This window comes from Symphodus melops (assembly GCF_947650265.1).
Source record: "Symphodus melops genome assembly, chromosome: 7".
In the NCBI taxonomy this organism is placed as follows: Eukaryota; Metazoa; Chordata; class Actinopteri; order Labriformes; family Labridae; genus Symphodus; species Symphodus melops.
This window is the reverse complement of record NC_136697.1, coordinates 10,408,489-10,422,791: the sequence shown is the minus strand read 5'-3', so window position 1 is coordinate 10,422,791 and position 14,303 is coordinate 10,408,489. Positions and strand designations below refer to the sequence as shown.

The window sequence follows — 14,303 nt, the reverse complement described above, 5'->3', positions numbered from 1 at the left end:
GCTTTGATAAAGTTGTCCAGTAGGTGGCAGCAGTAAGAACTCTGCTGCGCATGCCCGAGGGAAATTATTCAACAAACATGGCGGCGCCCTACGTGACAGCAGTCAGGACAATACTGTCAGGTAAAATACAGATACACTTGCTATGTGATATTAGTAATTATAGAAGACATTAAGATACTTGCACAATAGAAATGTTTGTCAGCACGCAGTTTCATGATGAAGATTGCTCCTTCATATTTACCTCGTAATGAATGTCTTTGATAGTCGCCATTTCTTCCTTTAGGTTTGGGGCTACTCACGAGTAGGAACCACAGGCCGGCACTGTGTCAGTGCTTGCGGCTGCATGGTGCTCGGTGTCGGTCTCTCCATGTGTCTCCTGCTGCCTCCCTGTGCAGCTCCAGGACCGAGACACAGAGGAGCACCCAGCCTCACATCACCTCCAGCACCCAGCCTCACATCACCTCCAGCACCCAACCTCACATCACCTCCAGCACCCAGCCAGCTGAGAAAACAGCAGCTGAGGAGGAGGAGGAGGAGGAGGGTCCTGAATACATTCCCAAGAGGAAGGCAAAGAACCCCATGATGAAGATTGGCTATGCTTGGTAAGTCTACTTTCTTCATCCATGTGCACTTTACTGTCCGACAGAATAACACTAAAAGTCCCTCATATCAAACCAGCACATGCAGGAAACATGAGAGCTGTTTCATGTTCACGGGTTGAATTAGAGTTTATGCACATACAGCAGCAGCAAACTGGCAGCACTTAAATTACAGATCTTACAGCAATGACCAAACACTGCCTGGTTGTTTTTGTTACATGTAAATTTACAGTGGACATCCAGCTGAGACAGTTAGTGCAGAAAACAACATCTAAGTTTTTGGCAACTGAGGGACTGTTGCTGAGTAGTGCTGAGCAATTGCTATTTTTTCTTTCCACGATCACGAGAACCTGAGGTAAAGAGAGTACTCTGCAGCATGCCATGCTACGCTCGTGTTTTTTGTTTTATGTATGGTAAGTGTTTCAAAGTGTTTGACCACTAGGTTAAGTCTCCATTACCTCAAAAACATAGCTAATTTGATTTTAATTATTCATTGTAGTTGTAATAAATGTACTTTAATAACATGTTATTTTCTTTTTATTTATATTATTTCATTTATTGCTCATTTTTCAGTCTTCACAATGTTTAAGTGTCTACAAATTGGCATTATGATAGCAGTCCGAGTACATGTAGGTGTGCCAGTCCATGAAGGACCTACGTGTCACAAAATACTCATACATTTCCCAGAGTTACACGCCATAAATCAAAGTAAGAACAAGTTAGGTATTTTGAAAGGACGCCAAACACCTAACTAGATTGTAGACGTTTGTGCAGGACCTTTTTGTAGCAATGCATTTTATTTTGTATGGTGTCATTAAAAAATAAAAAAGAAACTGTAAAAGTGACTGTTAACCTTTCCCTTCCAGGATGATTGGCCTCCCCACGGGTATCATAGGCTTCGTTCTGGCTAAGAGAGAAGTGGACAAGAACCGCCTGAAGCAGCTCAAAGTTCGTCAGAGGATGAAGAGGTCGAACGAGGGAGATTATGAAGGGAGCCGCTACCGCAATCAGCCAGGAGAGGAAGTTAAACTGGACAGATAATGTACACATACATGGCTGCTGGGATTTGCATCAAATCCTGATGGTCACTGTAGTGAAGGCGACTTCTGCACCGCAGCACTTCAGACTGATAACACATGAGATGTGAACTTCATGAGAAGAGTTTAAATATCCAAAACTTCTTTGATGTGTTCATAGACTTTGAATATTTCTTTAGTGGTTTAATGCAAAAAATCAGGACAGCTGAGTCCCACTCTTTAAAGACAGTTCTGGTGTTTTTGAACTGTGGACCTTCTTCAGTTTTTGTTAGTAAATTACAATTATGTTCAAGCTGTTTAACATTGTCCAGTGGATCAGCACTGATTAGCACACAGATCTGCAAAGGCCACGAAGGGAACTTGTGGGGAAAAGGTAGTCAAGACTACGTGACTACTATTAACTAGTCATCAACGTGATGACTTGTTAATTTTGGATATGGCAGTTTGAAAGTCACCTTTAATGATGGATACTTGACGAAAGTTTTGAATAAAAATAAAAACTTTAGTTTGTTTTTTTTAAACAAAAACCTGCCTCAATCGAAAGAGAGAGCACTGTCTAAATCACACAAATACTTTGTCAATGTATTTGTGCGACTTCGACAGTGGACCGAAGTTTGCCTTCAGTTTTTTGTTAATTAAAAACAAGAAATTATATTGTGGTTCCACATCTTGTATTTTTCTTCTGTAGTCTCATAACTTTTTTTTGGCACTGATCGGCTCAAACTGTAGTTTGAGTCAACAACTCACAGTGCAGAAACGATCAGTGCAGAAAAAGACTTAAATATTAGAATTATATTGAAGCGAGATCATTTTCAAACCAGAAAGAGAAGTAACCAGACCCTTTGAGAAATCCACCAATTTAACCCCACAGTACACAGCAGCTGCTGATCTGAACCGATTACTCTGCTTATGTTGCTGTGTGACTTTTATCTTTGAGATGGTTAGTTTCTGTCAGGGATGCCAGCATTAACAAGTTAAAAGCGATTTAATTCAGGTATTACGTTTTTGCATTTATTTTTTTTATTTAAGATAAATCATGCTATTTTGTCCCTTTAGGCGCACTGTAGATAAGCCTACACAGATTCTCCCTGCAAACCTTTTTATTTTGTGAAAGTTCTTTTGAGCTGCTTTCATTTAGTCTTTGATTTGTAACGATTTTCCAGGAGGTAGTTACTTTATTTCAAAATAAAAGCTGGTAGAATTCAAACAGTGAGTAAAGTAATCCCAGACTATCTACACAAATTCTAAATAAAAGCCTAACAATTCTTATTTTTAAATGCAAAATAATGGAATTTCAAACGTGATTAAAAATGTTATTTATCACATCCAGCTTTTGAAATTTACAGTAACAATTTATTGCCATTCAAAATGTTTGTCCTTAGTTTGAATCAAAGTATTAGTGAAACAGACAGTTACATAAAAAAGTGAACATTTGAGGAAACAGGAGACAAGGAGGCAACCCCATTATGCTGTGAGGGGAAAATTACTTTACTTTCTTTGGTTTTATTTTAAAAGGAGCGTATCTGTCGGTCGGAATCCTTTCCATAACTTTGTTAGAGGCCGTCAGTAACAAAAACAAATACATTTCGTAAATGTACCTTGACTTGGGGCATTTAGCTTAAGGATAACTTTGCAGGCTGAGGAAAACTACTGGAACAGCTTGTTTGGAAATCACTCTTTGAGCACTTCATTGTATCATGAAAAATATAACAAAGATAAGACATGTTTATTGGTGATTGTAGAAACTGTAAAAAAACTACAATAATGAGCCACATGAAAACTCACAAATAAAAATCTTTATTTGATTTATAAAAGGCAAATGGATTGTCCTCATCATTCATGTTTATTCTGACAGACCACACTGACCATCTGTACTAAACATTTGCAGTGTTTGCCTTTGAATTTGCGTTGTGGTTTAACTGTATGTAACTTAAATATGAATACACGTGGAGGAGCAGCGCCACATCAGCTGAAACTCCGACATTCAGGAATGTTCCAATAATTTAACACCACAGAGTTTATCGTGTTATCGTGTGTGGAACAACTCATCCTGCTGACGCTCGGTGTCTGACCACAATCTGACTAACACAAGACAACAAACAGTATGTAACGTTCCCCAGAAGACTTCGACTGCACCTGAACTTCAAGTAAAAAAACTCATCTCAAGGCACTGTAGTGATTAAGGATGTATATAGTTACCATAACAACACTATGAGTAAATGGTTGATTATGAACACAGAGCAGATCTGAGGGTGAGATGTATATCAGGGGTTAATAATCATAGCACTGATACCCAGTGTATTAGGGTACATAGATGGTCACCATAACTATTAGTACATGTTGCATCATGGTACATGTAGTTTTGGCCACATTAACACTTTTTAGTGCAACTAAGTCTTTGGTTCAAACAGTTTGCACAATGAACACTTCTTGCCCTGTAACATGCAAATAAAAAGTTATTTTTAATATTTTACTATCCAATAGTTTAATATTGTTTTGTCTTGTTAAGAGTTAGACAATATTTTCAGTACCATTAAAAATGTGTTCAGTGAATATGAAGCTATAGCCAGTCAGCAGCTTAGCTTAGCACAAAGACTGGAGGCAGAGGGAAACTGCTAGCAGGTTCTATCTAACTAAAGTTTTGAAATCTCATCTCACCTGTTTAATCAGTACATACTATTGAGGTATAAACGTTAAAGGTCCAGTTACAGAGATTTTAGAAAGTGATTGCTAGAGTCTAACAAAAAAATTATGAAAAAAAAAAAGTTAGAAAAAGTATTTTAGAGGTGTTATGAAACGGATTATTTACCTCAAGACAAAGACAAGCTAGCTTGTTTCCCCCTCACTACCATGGTCACTAACACACTGAACGCTTTATGGTAATTTACAGTTAAGACATGAGAGCGGTATCTGTCCTAATGTCCAACTCTTTACAGAAAAACAAAGAAAAAACATTTTCTTGAAGCAACTTCAAATTACAATTACAAAAATGTCAAAAAAAAAACATTTAGAAGAAGCTTTTTAATGATTCATGCACTTCATGAATCATGACACATTTCTCCATTCTGACAAGACAGAACACAAGCAGCATGTAAAAAAAAAAAAAAAAAGATAATCTTTATCAGAATGGATGCGAGGTCTGGTGATGTCGACCACATTATGATTTACTAGTCACCTTTACTGTACGTACAATCCAACAAGCCAGGTGAGCCTGTGAGCGGGAGAGCGAACAACAGAGCGATCATAAATGCCCACTAATCTTATTCATCAATAATACAGAAGGACCGAGTTTATGTGAATGTTTATATATATACATTTACATGCAGAGGAACATGTTTGATAAAATCCAGTGAGAGTGATTAAATGTCACTTTCTTTCTTGTGTCCATAAATATTTGTGGTATTAATGTCGTTGAATCAGTAATCTTTGATAACTGGCAAGCTGCAAATGCAGATACAAACAAGTATGGACTTTGGAAAAAGTGCTTTTTTTGTTCAAAAGATTGACCTAAAAGTTGACATCTCTTTCAGCCCTTAGATTTTTCTCCTGGAGTGCATCAAGACTTTTATAAATGTTGTTATCCATAACAAAGCAATGTTGGTTTTTTTTTCTTTTAATGATTCTGCACCCAGGTGACCGCAGTTGGTCGTTGCGTCTTTGGTCGACCTATTTGGTTGAAGCACCGATAATTTGAAGCAAGAACAGGAAGATCTGGACGATGTCGACGTAGATGGAGAGAGCGGCGAAGACGTACTCCTCCGGACTGATAGAGTGCTTCCTGTTTCCTATCAGCAGCTGTGTGTGGTACGCGAGGAACTACAACACACACAAGAGCCAGTCAGGACGACTTTCAGTGACACGCAATACAATGAGAGCCTTTATATAAAACACTCACCATAGTGAAGGCTATAGCTCCTATGGCTGCATAAAGCATGTGCAGCCACAGAATCTGCAACATAAAAAAGCCCCATAAGTAAGGTAACGATGACTCAAATTAAAAAAGGACTAATAAACCATGTTGCATTAACAGCAGATTAACAGGTTAAACTCACATATTTGAAGGAAAGCACAATGGTTGTAATGATGCCTGTCACAAAAACTACAATCCCCAGCACACAGAAGAAGCCCTGGCACTTTGTGAAATCCACCTGGAAGAGAAAACAATAAGATATATTTCACACATTTGACTAAACAAATACACTGCACCCATATGTAAAAGATCAGCACTGAAACACACACACACACACACACACACACACACACACACACACACACACACACACACACACACACACACACACACACACACACACACACACACACACACACACACACACACACACACACACACACACACACACACACACACACACACACACACACACACACACACACACACACACACACACACACACAGTGTACCTTTGTCTGGAAGCAGAAGACGGTAACGGCGATGCAGACGACGGCAGTGATGCCCAGAGCGAGAAACACTGCTTTTGTGTTATAAAAGCTAAAAACAAAGAGCAGCATACGGTTAGGCCTGCAGGATACAAATGTTTATGTCATCCCAAACAAGCTTTGTTTTGTTTACCTAGAAATGGATCCAGTCATGTAGGACAAAGCCAAAGTCTGTCAGAGATAAAAAAATAAACCATTATTCTTCAGTCAACGAAACTCAGCATTCCTAAAAGTGGCATAAACTGTTTTCTTATTATCTATAAATAGTACTGTGGAAATGTATAATAACTAATATAATGTGATAAATAAATAAATTGCCGCATGTTCAAAAAGTGAGCCCCAAGACAAATGTGAATAGAAAAATGTGTCAAATGTTGTCTTCTGAAGAAATATATTTCATCTGCTACGTTTTAGAAACAGGTTTGTAGATAGACATGAAAAGAAGACAGAGCACCTCATAATAGAGCTGCTGATCCTTCAAAGCTGAATAAAAACAGATCTCCTCTTCTGACACGTATGTAAGTAGCTCTTGAAGTAATACAGCGTAATACACGGAGCCATTTTAGGCCACAAATCTGATAAAATTCACATCAACAAAGTGTCAAAGCTGTTATGCAAACACAGCCCGAGACAAGCCAGGTGACTCACTTCAAAGTAACGTAAGCTACAGAGGTCAAGAAATAGATTTAAACCAAGTTCAGGGTGCGGTTTGTGATGATGCCTTTCCTGGTTAACAAGGCAACTACAAAACATGTGACTTACAAAGATGAGCAGCAGAATGACGTTCCATGGAAACTTCCTCCTGCAAACAGATTAAAGCTGCTGTGAGGAGTTCTTAACCGTTTATGTAACAGACCGAGATGTCTCTTCATGGAGGAAGCAAACACGGCCATCAGCGTCACAATGACCTGCTTTCCATCTTGTTTTAAATGTTGCGTTGTTAAAAACACTACATTAGCAGATTCCCCTTTGTTTTCAGGGGACACTGTATTATTGTGATTTACTTCTTGAACTGTCACACTCACCTGGGGCCCTTACAGCAGACCAGCACCATGTGGGTAATGAAGTACACAGCACTAAAACAGACATTTCAAGGTGACAGGGTTAATATTCACACACGCGTTTTCTTTCAAAGAGCGAGCATCACCACACGGTCGGACTTACTATGACGCCCAGTAGATGGCTTGGTTTCTCTGTACGAAATATCGGACAGGCTCGCTGTGAGAAACAGAGACGCAGTTACGGCGTGATACACACACATACACGCGTACAAACAGATACACACACACACACAGACACTCACACAAATGTGAATACTGCCACGATGGCCGTGGTGAGGAAGAGCTGAGCTGCCAAAATCATGTACACCTGAAACACACGTGCAGACAATACCAGCGTTTTAGTTTCATCGACCACATCGGGCCACAAGACTTACATTTATGTGAATAACAGGTGACACCCAGGGGTGCTGTAACGTCAGCCTCGCTCTGTGACTTGATATGTGCTTTACCTTCCTGATGAAGGCGTGTCGAATGCTCATACTGTCCCAGCCGCTGTCACTCGCCGCAAACTCATCACCTGCGACATCAGCAGGACAGAAATATGAGACAACTGACCACAGCGAGACTGAAGGAACATGTTCTTTAACCAACATGCTGCTTAAGTGGAATTCATCTGAAGCTGAATAGAGACATTTAAGGTGTCCACAGATGTTGTGTGGATTAAACAAACGACATAGCGTGTCAGCAGTTGAGCACGAAGGTTCAGCCAGAGAGAACTCAAAGCAGATATTTGAATTTTGGAGCTGACGGCAGGATGCATTTATCTGATTGAACGCCATCTGTGGCCAATGTCTTGTTAGCGGGCTGAGCGGCAGGATGTCTCTCATCAACACCGGTGACTGACGCTCCGTTTCAGCTGCAGCGCACCTTGTCTGTCTGTCTCTGGTCTCTAGTGACCTGCAGCTCCACTCTCTCCAGCGAGTTGCCAGTGGATAAGCGTGACTCATACCAAGTGACCAGCAGGATTTACATTGACTTTGCATGTTATTTCATCCTTTGACAAAATGCTTTGACTCTCCTTGTCGTCTAAACCTTTCTTCAGAGGAGTGGGCAGAGGACAGAATCAGGCTAACCATCTCCTGTTTCTGCCCCTCTATGTGCTGTGCAGATACGAGTGCTATTGATCTTCTCATTTTTTAAAATAAATATAAAGAGGTTATTCAAATTTCTTTTCTGATAAGGACTACATTAAAATGTGGTGGAAGTTTTGAAGCCCAGGTCGAAGATGTTTTTTTCTGAAAATAGTACAAGCCAGTGTAAATTCTGTAATGTCACAGCACAGTATTAAAACACGTCATCCTTCAGAGGTTTATCTGAAGTGACAGAGCAGAGCACACATACCTTCTTTTTACTTAAACACACCTTTCCCCTTTGATAAACACACATCATACATCATGGTTCCAGTCTTACCAGAGCTCAGGATGTCTGATGGGATGGTGGGTGGGATGATAGGGGGCATAGGAGGGGGGTTGGGGTAGCCGGACCCATGGGGCCCAGCAGGGTGAGGTTGTCCTTGATATGGGCCAGGAGCGTAGCCTCCAGGCTGGCCTGGGTACAGGGGGGCGTTTGGACCGGTGGGGTAGGGAGCAGGGGGCTGACCTGGCTGCGGACCTCCATAGGATGGGAAGCCATACGCAGGGGGTGCTGGGTAATTCCCACCCTGAGGCGGGTACAGCGGGCCCCGGGAGTCATCATACCCTGGAGGGTAGTCTGACCTGGACATGTCACCTGTGAGGAAGGTAGAGAGTGAAAGAGCAGTCAGCGTGTGTTTCATGTTTGAAAGCTGAGAACAGAAAGTAACAAACCTCGACACCTGGAGCGAGCCAAAGATATTACTTCTGACTTTTAGAACCTTTTTTTTTTGTCAATTATGTGAGGATGAAAAAAGGACAGACATACACATACAAGAATACACCACATGCAAATAAATTATAATTCACAGTAACTTCTGTACACATGAACTGTCCCGACACAAAATCTAACTGAAATGAGGAAGAAATCACAAGTCAAAACAACAAAAATTTATTATTATGGCACTTTTGACAACAACCCCAAAAATCGGGGGTTTTTTTTCTTTTTTTCCTAAAATACAATTTAATTCACTATTCTAAACACACATTTGACTTTTATTATTATTAGTATCACTGGCTGACCCATCTGAATAATAAGAGAGAAGAGAGAATTTTAACAGTCCCAATGTAACAACAACATCTCACAAAGTCAAAATGTAGTGGGTGTAACTGTGTGAAGTGAAGAACACACAGTTACACACACACACACACACACACACACACACACACACACACACACACACACACACACACACACACACACACACACACACACACACACACACACACACACACACACACACACACACACACACACACACACACACACACACACACACACACACACACACACACACACACACACACACACACACACACACACACACACACACACACGTTAGCCGTATCAGCTGTCTCTGACATTAATGGATCAATCTTGTTTTATGTCAAGTTGGGCTGACCAGAAAGATTTGGAAAAAAGAAGATGGAAAAGATGTGTGTGAGCTCATAAAGAAACAGTATCTCTCCGACCCTACGGCTCTTAATTATTCAATATTTAAAGGATGCAGTGACTGCCTCTGTTTGTTTATGAGGGAAACATCTGGAACACTTTAGAGCTGTTGGTTCTTTTTTAACCAAGCTCTGACTTTTCAAAATTCAATAATCCAGGCTTCAGTAACCTACAAGAGTCCCTCGCTGTCTTCAGGCCTGAGTGCTGAGCTGCTGTGAACGATGTGCTCACAGATGTGTCCAACACACGCCTTATATTATCAGACTTACAGAACTCATTTGGGGTGAACATGCAGTACGCTTCGCCTGAGTAAAGTGGTCTCAGGCCCAGAAATCACCACGAACACTACTGAGGGAAATGTCTAATAATACACCACTTATTGACGCACACACATTCACACAATATAGTCCAACTTTTCCCTGTTCCTGCCGTGGTATTTTTACAGGATACTCTTAAGTGCTTTAGCAACAAAACAGTCCCACTTCAACGACGTGACTCGTTTTAGATTTGAAACACATTTTCTCCCACAATGGACCGAACATTTCTCAGATGATCTTTTCTATTCGCAACTTCACACAAAGTCAGCCTGCACATGTTTACAGACGTTTTTATTCATATTTCTGAGATGGTTCCTCCGTCTTGTTAGAAGATGCAAAATGTTCCCTGAGCTCTGTGTGTTTTTTTTTTAACTGGGACGTTTATGGGTTAGGGGACTACACACAGTAAAAGAATTCAACAGCTGGCTCCACCTCGTGCTGCAGTTACATCAAATCCAGAGCACCAAGCAACAGGACCCAAAACACTGCACGGAAAAAGTGTTTCAGAGTTTGTGCAGCCAAACATTCTCCCAACAAGACGCAGGGCTGATCGCTGCTCTGGTCAGTGCGAGCGCTCAGCAGACAGAGGACTTAAGGCGTGTTTGGAAAGGAGGGTGTAACGCTTCTTCAGGAAAGCTGACATTTAGAGGATAGAGGTCATAGACGATGGAAATGTGTTGTATTAAATACATAATGTGGCTTTTGTTTATTTCCTACTAATCTCAATCCAGCCACAGAGTGATTACATTATGAGTCACTGCTGCAAAGTTTTTCCTCTTTCACGATCCTTGCCGAAATGAGTTTAGTCCACGTAGCGTCTTAAACATGTATTTACACGTCACTTAAAGAGACCCCTGCCATGGGTTTACTGTTTAACAGAAATACCACACATAAGAAAACCAGAAAGAACCAGTTTGACAAGGTCACTTTCAAATTGTGTTTAAGTCTGTTTTGAAGTTTTGATTTGACTCAGAAATATCTGAAGCTGTTGATGTATACATAACCTACGTGTTTCACCGTCTTTATAATAGCGAGTTTGCATTGTTGCAATCATTCTGTTTGCCCTTCGTCATCATGACACTTCTCCTTTCCGAATCATGTGATGCTGCCACATGTCAGAGCATTATGAGTTTATAGGAATGCTTTTCATTAGTGTGGGGTCATTTATGTTGTTCTCAAACATGTTTAGGGGGAGAAGAGGTTCTTACATTTTATGTTGTTGTCTATGGTTTATATCTGAATCCTGCTTTATATTGCAAAAGACTGAGTTTAACGATTTCAGTCATTCAGTGACCTTCAGGCTAAAAAAAATAAATGTTACCAGTATCTGTGAGAACTCTGCCAGCAGATAAAACACAATGAAGACATTTTGAACATGTACTGAAATACTAAGAGGGTAACACATATTTTATGCTTTCTGATGAAAACTATTCTGATCGAATGATCACTTGCGATAAAAAAAAACCTGGCATATGATTGAATAAAGACAATATTAGTTGTGTGGAGAGACCCTACGTTTCATCAAATAACCTTTACATCAGTTATTATATAAATCATTTTTTATGGTTACACACATTATAAGTTCCCCTTGAGATTAAGAATTGAATTGAGTCGTTTTTAGCTAAGTCTTTCTTCTTATATTCTTCAGACATGCTCGGTATAACGGCCTTTTTAAAGCTCCTGTGAGAAACTTTAGGTTTGTGTTGATTTTAGCGCCCCCCTGTGACGAAGCTGTATAACTCCAATTTGCTCATTTGTCCTCTTTCTGTGTTACTCCGGATTTTTCTCCACGCACTGTGTGTGCTGCGCTCATTCAGCACTGCGCACTACGCTGCCGTTCGCTGCTACTCAAGTCAATGATTGTGTTTCCACAGCTCCGCTCCATTTTAAATATGCTGAAAGCCTATTTTCAACAGAGCAAGTTTCTGGACAGGAAGACAGCCATGGAAACACACAGTGTACGTTCAATTTTAGAATAAAACACAATAAGGATTGTATTTTTTTCTATCAATCAAACATGTAAAGACAAAGAAACACTTGTAGTTCGTCTGTTGTGTGTTCAGCTGATCATGGCTGCACTAAGCTGCTGATGGACTGTGGCGTGCATGGAGTATTTGGAAATTGGGAGTAGGAAGTATTTTTGTTTCACATTTTTTCCAAAAGGCTTTTATGCACCATCCTGTTCATCTCTTCATCAGCCTCCTTCTTCTCCCTGCTACGGGTTTCAGGCAGAGTGCTTTTACTCGCTGATGTTCATGGCTTTATGGAAATAAGCATCTGCAAAGTGAACTCGAAAATTGTAATAGTAACAATATAAAAACAATGAATGTTATTACTGATTGCCTTATTTGCTTTTGTGAGTTTTAAAGAGATAACAGTAATTATTTCAGTCAGTTTAATAACCACCTATTAATGCCACACAGGAGCTTTAAACATCACATTCAGGGGCGGAAACTAAAAATGAATAACCTCAAGGATGTCAAATATTTGATATTAAATTAACTAATGCAGCTATGTGTATTGTCTCATGGAGCGCAGCCATTTCAGCAATGTTTATATTATGGGTTTCACTGACTGAATGAATGAACAGAGAAATACTCTCTAACCATGATGACACAACAAGACATTGTGACTACAACCCCGTTTTATTCAGTCCCATTAAGAATTAAAGGTGATGATCGTGTGTCTCAGGAGGAAGGCCCTGTGGCTCACTCAGTTGGTGTTATACTCTTTAAGTGTTGTTCTTACTCATGGTTACTCTGTACTTCTCGTGCTGTGACAATATGTCTGCCATACATTGAGTCTATAGGTTATAGTGAAGTTTGTTGAGATATGCTGAGATATAGTGCAATAGTGAACATATAAAAGTAGCCTTAGTTAGATATTTAAAAACCACCACAGTTGTAAGCAGGAAGCAGAGCTCAACAGGATGTGCAACCCAAAATAAATTATCATTACATCTCTATATTTCAGATATAGCCTATACAGACATTCAAAACAACAGTTTGTTTAGATATAAAGAAAATCCAACGATATTCTACAGTTTACTGAAGTATTAAACTGAGGTGACTGAGCTGTTTCCAGCCTGTTCACATGTCCAGACCACACACTGTTCCACCCTGTTCACCAAACCTCCGCTGACAAAAAGCCTTTTCAGGTGTGACAGACGGAAAAAACTGCACACACCCACACTGCTATGAATAGACATCCCAAAACACACGGTCATCAACACACCACCAGCAGCAACAGATGAAACCCATATCACAAACATGATATATATAAGGCTCGTTCCGCAGCTTTAAAAGAAGATAGAAACATTTAAATTAACTCAACTTACCAATTTAGAGACACCGAGGTCAGAGGCAACCTGCTCGTTTTTATTCCCTGCGACCAAATGAGAAGGCTGTGAGACGTTTTCTCAGACACGCCCTCTTCTCTTCGTGAAAAAAAACCCCCTCAAAAGTGTAGCAGAGGTTTGGTACAAGGGTTAACTTGTTCAGCTGCCTCTCACTCTGTCCTCAGGTCTGTGTGCTGCTGGTTGTTGATGTGAAGCGGCAGTGAGAGGAGCGTTTCCTGGAACAGTGAAGAGCAGCAGGGTGGAGTCCGCAGGAATCTGACACACACACACACACACACACACACACACACACACACACACACACACACACACACACACACACACACACGCTCGAAGACACACAAACAAACGCCCAGTATGTGCGCGTCTGTGTTGGGAGCAAGGCCTGCCGAGTTTAGCTGACTCATTTTCAACAGGCTCTCCTCATGTTACAACAACACACTAGGTGCGTTGACTCTGTACACTTAACTGTGTTTTATTTATCTAAACACACATCTCTGCTCTTGATAATTTAACCTCACTATGTGTCTGTAAATTACACATTTGTCTTCTTTTTAATGATCATTCGTTGATCTGACACTAATGTTGTTTTTAAACCTAATGTAAATGAACCCGTCTGTCACATACATTGAACCTTTTTATTTACCATTTCAGCAAGTGTGCATTTATCATTTTCACATATCATTGTTTCTGGCCTGTAGGCCTCCATAGTTTATGACTTTATGTTTATTGCTTGAACATGTAGAGAGTTAAGTTAATCAGTCATATTATTTGAAATACATTGTTTATCTGGGCAGATTTGCAATCTTAAACCTTGAAATTACATTTCATTAAATCAACATTAAATCACCATTAAATTACATGAGACTGCTGCTCTTCTATATAGTAAG

General features: G+C 40.1%; 2 protein-coding genes across 2 annotated transcripts; one reads left to right on the top strand and one right to left on the bottom strand.

The window, feature by feature from the left end:
* Positions 1-13: 13 nt before the first annotated feature.
* Positions 14-1,928, top strand: LOC306826208 (uncharacterized protein). Its single transcript, XM_079347391.1, has 3 exons — positions 14-120; positions 284-602; positions 1,466-1,928. The coding sequence occupies exons 1-3, from the start codon at positions 51-53 to the stop codon at positions 1,638-1,640; spliced, it is 564 nt and encodes a 187-aa protein (XP_079203517.1). The 5' UTR covers positions 14-50; the 3' UTR covers positions 1,641-1,928.
* Positions 1,929-3,417: 1,489 nt separating this feature from the next.
* On the bottom strand, positions 3,418-13,785 carry tmbim1a (transmembrane BAX inhibitor motif containing 1a). The gene is made up of 12 exons (XM_079347390.1): positions 13,393-13,785; positions 8,566-8,883; positions 7,605-7,672; positions 7,398-7,462; positions 7,259-7,312; positions 7,120-7,170; positions 6,857-6,896; positions 6,228-6,265; positions 6,059-6,146; positions 5,689-5,784; positions 5,532-5,585; positions 3,418-5,452 (listed from the first exon to the last, which is right to left on the bottom strand). The coding sequence occupies exons 2-12, from the start codon at positions 8,876-8,878 to the stop codon at positions 5,303-5,305; spliced, it is 1,017 nt and encodes a 338-aa protein (XP_079203516.1). The 5' UTR covers positions 8,879-8,883; positions 13,393-13,785; the 3' UTR covers positions 3,418-5,302.
* Between the last annotated feature and the right edge of the window lie 518 nt (positions 13,786-14,303).

Excerpts from the sequence above, each read along its gene's own strand:
- LOC306826208 (XM_079347391.1), top strand. The coding sequence starts at position 51 with ATGCCCGAGGGAAATTATTCAACAAACATGGCGGCGCCCTACGTGACA. Across the intron at positions 121-283 it reads AGTCAGGACAATACTGTCAG|GTTTGGGGCTACTCACGAGT; the intron begins GTAAAATACAGA and ends TTCTTCCTTTAG. Across the intron at positions 603-1,465 it reads ATGAAGATTGGCTATGCTTG|GATGATTGGCCTCCCCACGG; the intron begins GTAAGTCTACTT and ends TTTCCCTTCCAG.
- tmbim1a (XM_079347390.1), bottom strand. The coding sequence starts at position 8,878 with ATGTCCAGGTCAGACTACCCTCCAGGGTATGATGACTCCCGGGGCCCG. Across the intron at positions 7,673-8,565 it reads ATCAGACATCCTGAGCTCTG|GTGATGAGTTTGCGGCGAGT; the intron begins GTAAGACTGGAA and ends CTGATGTCGCAG. Across the intron at positions 5,586-5,688 it reads TTGTGCTTTCCTTCAAATAT|ATTCTGTGGCTGCACATGCT; the intron begins GTGAGTTTAACC and ends TTTATGTTGCAG.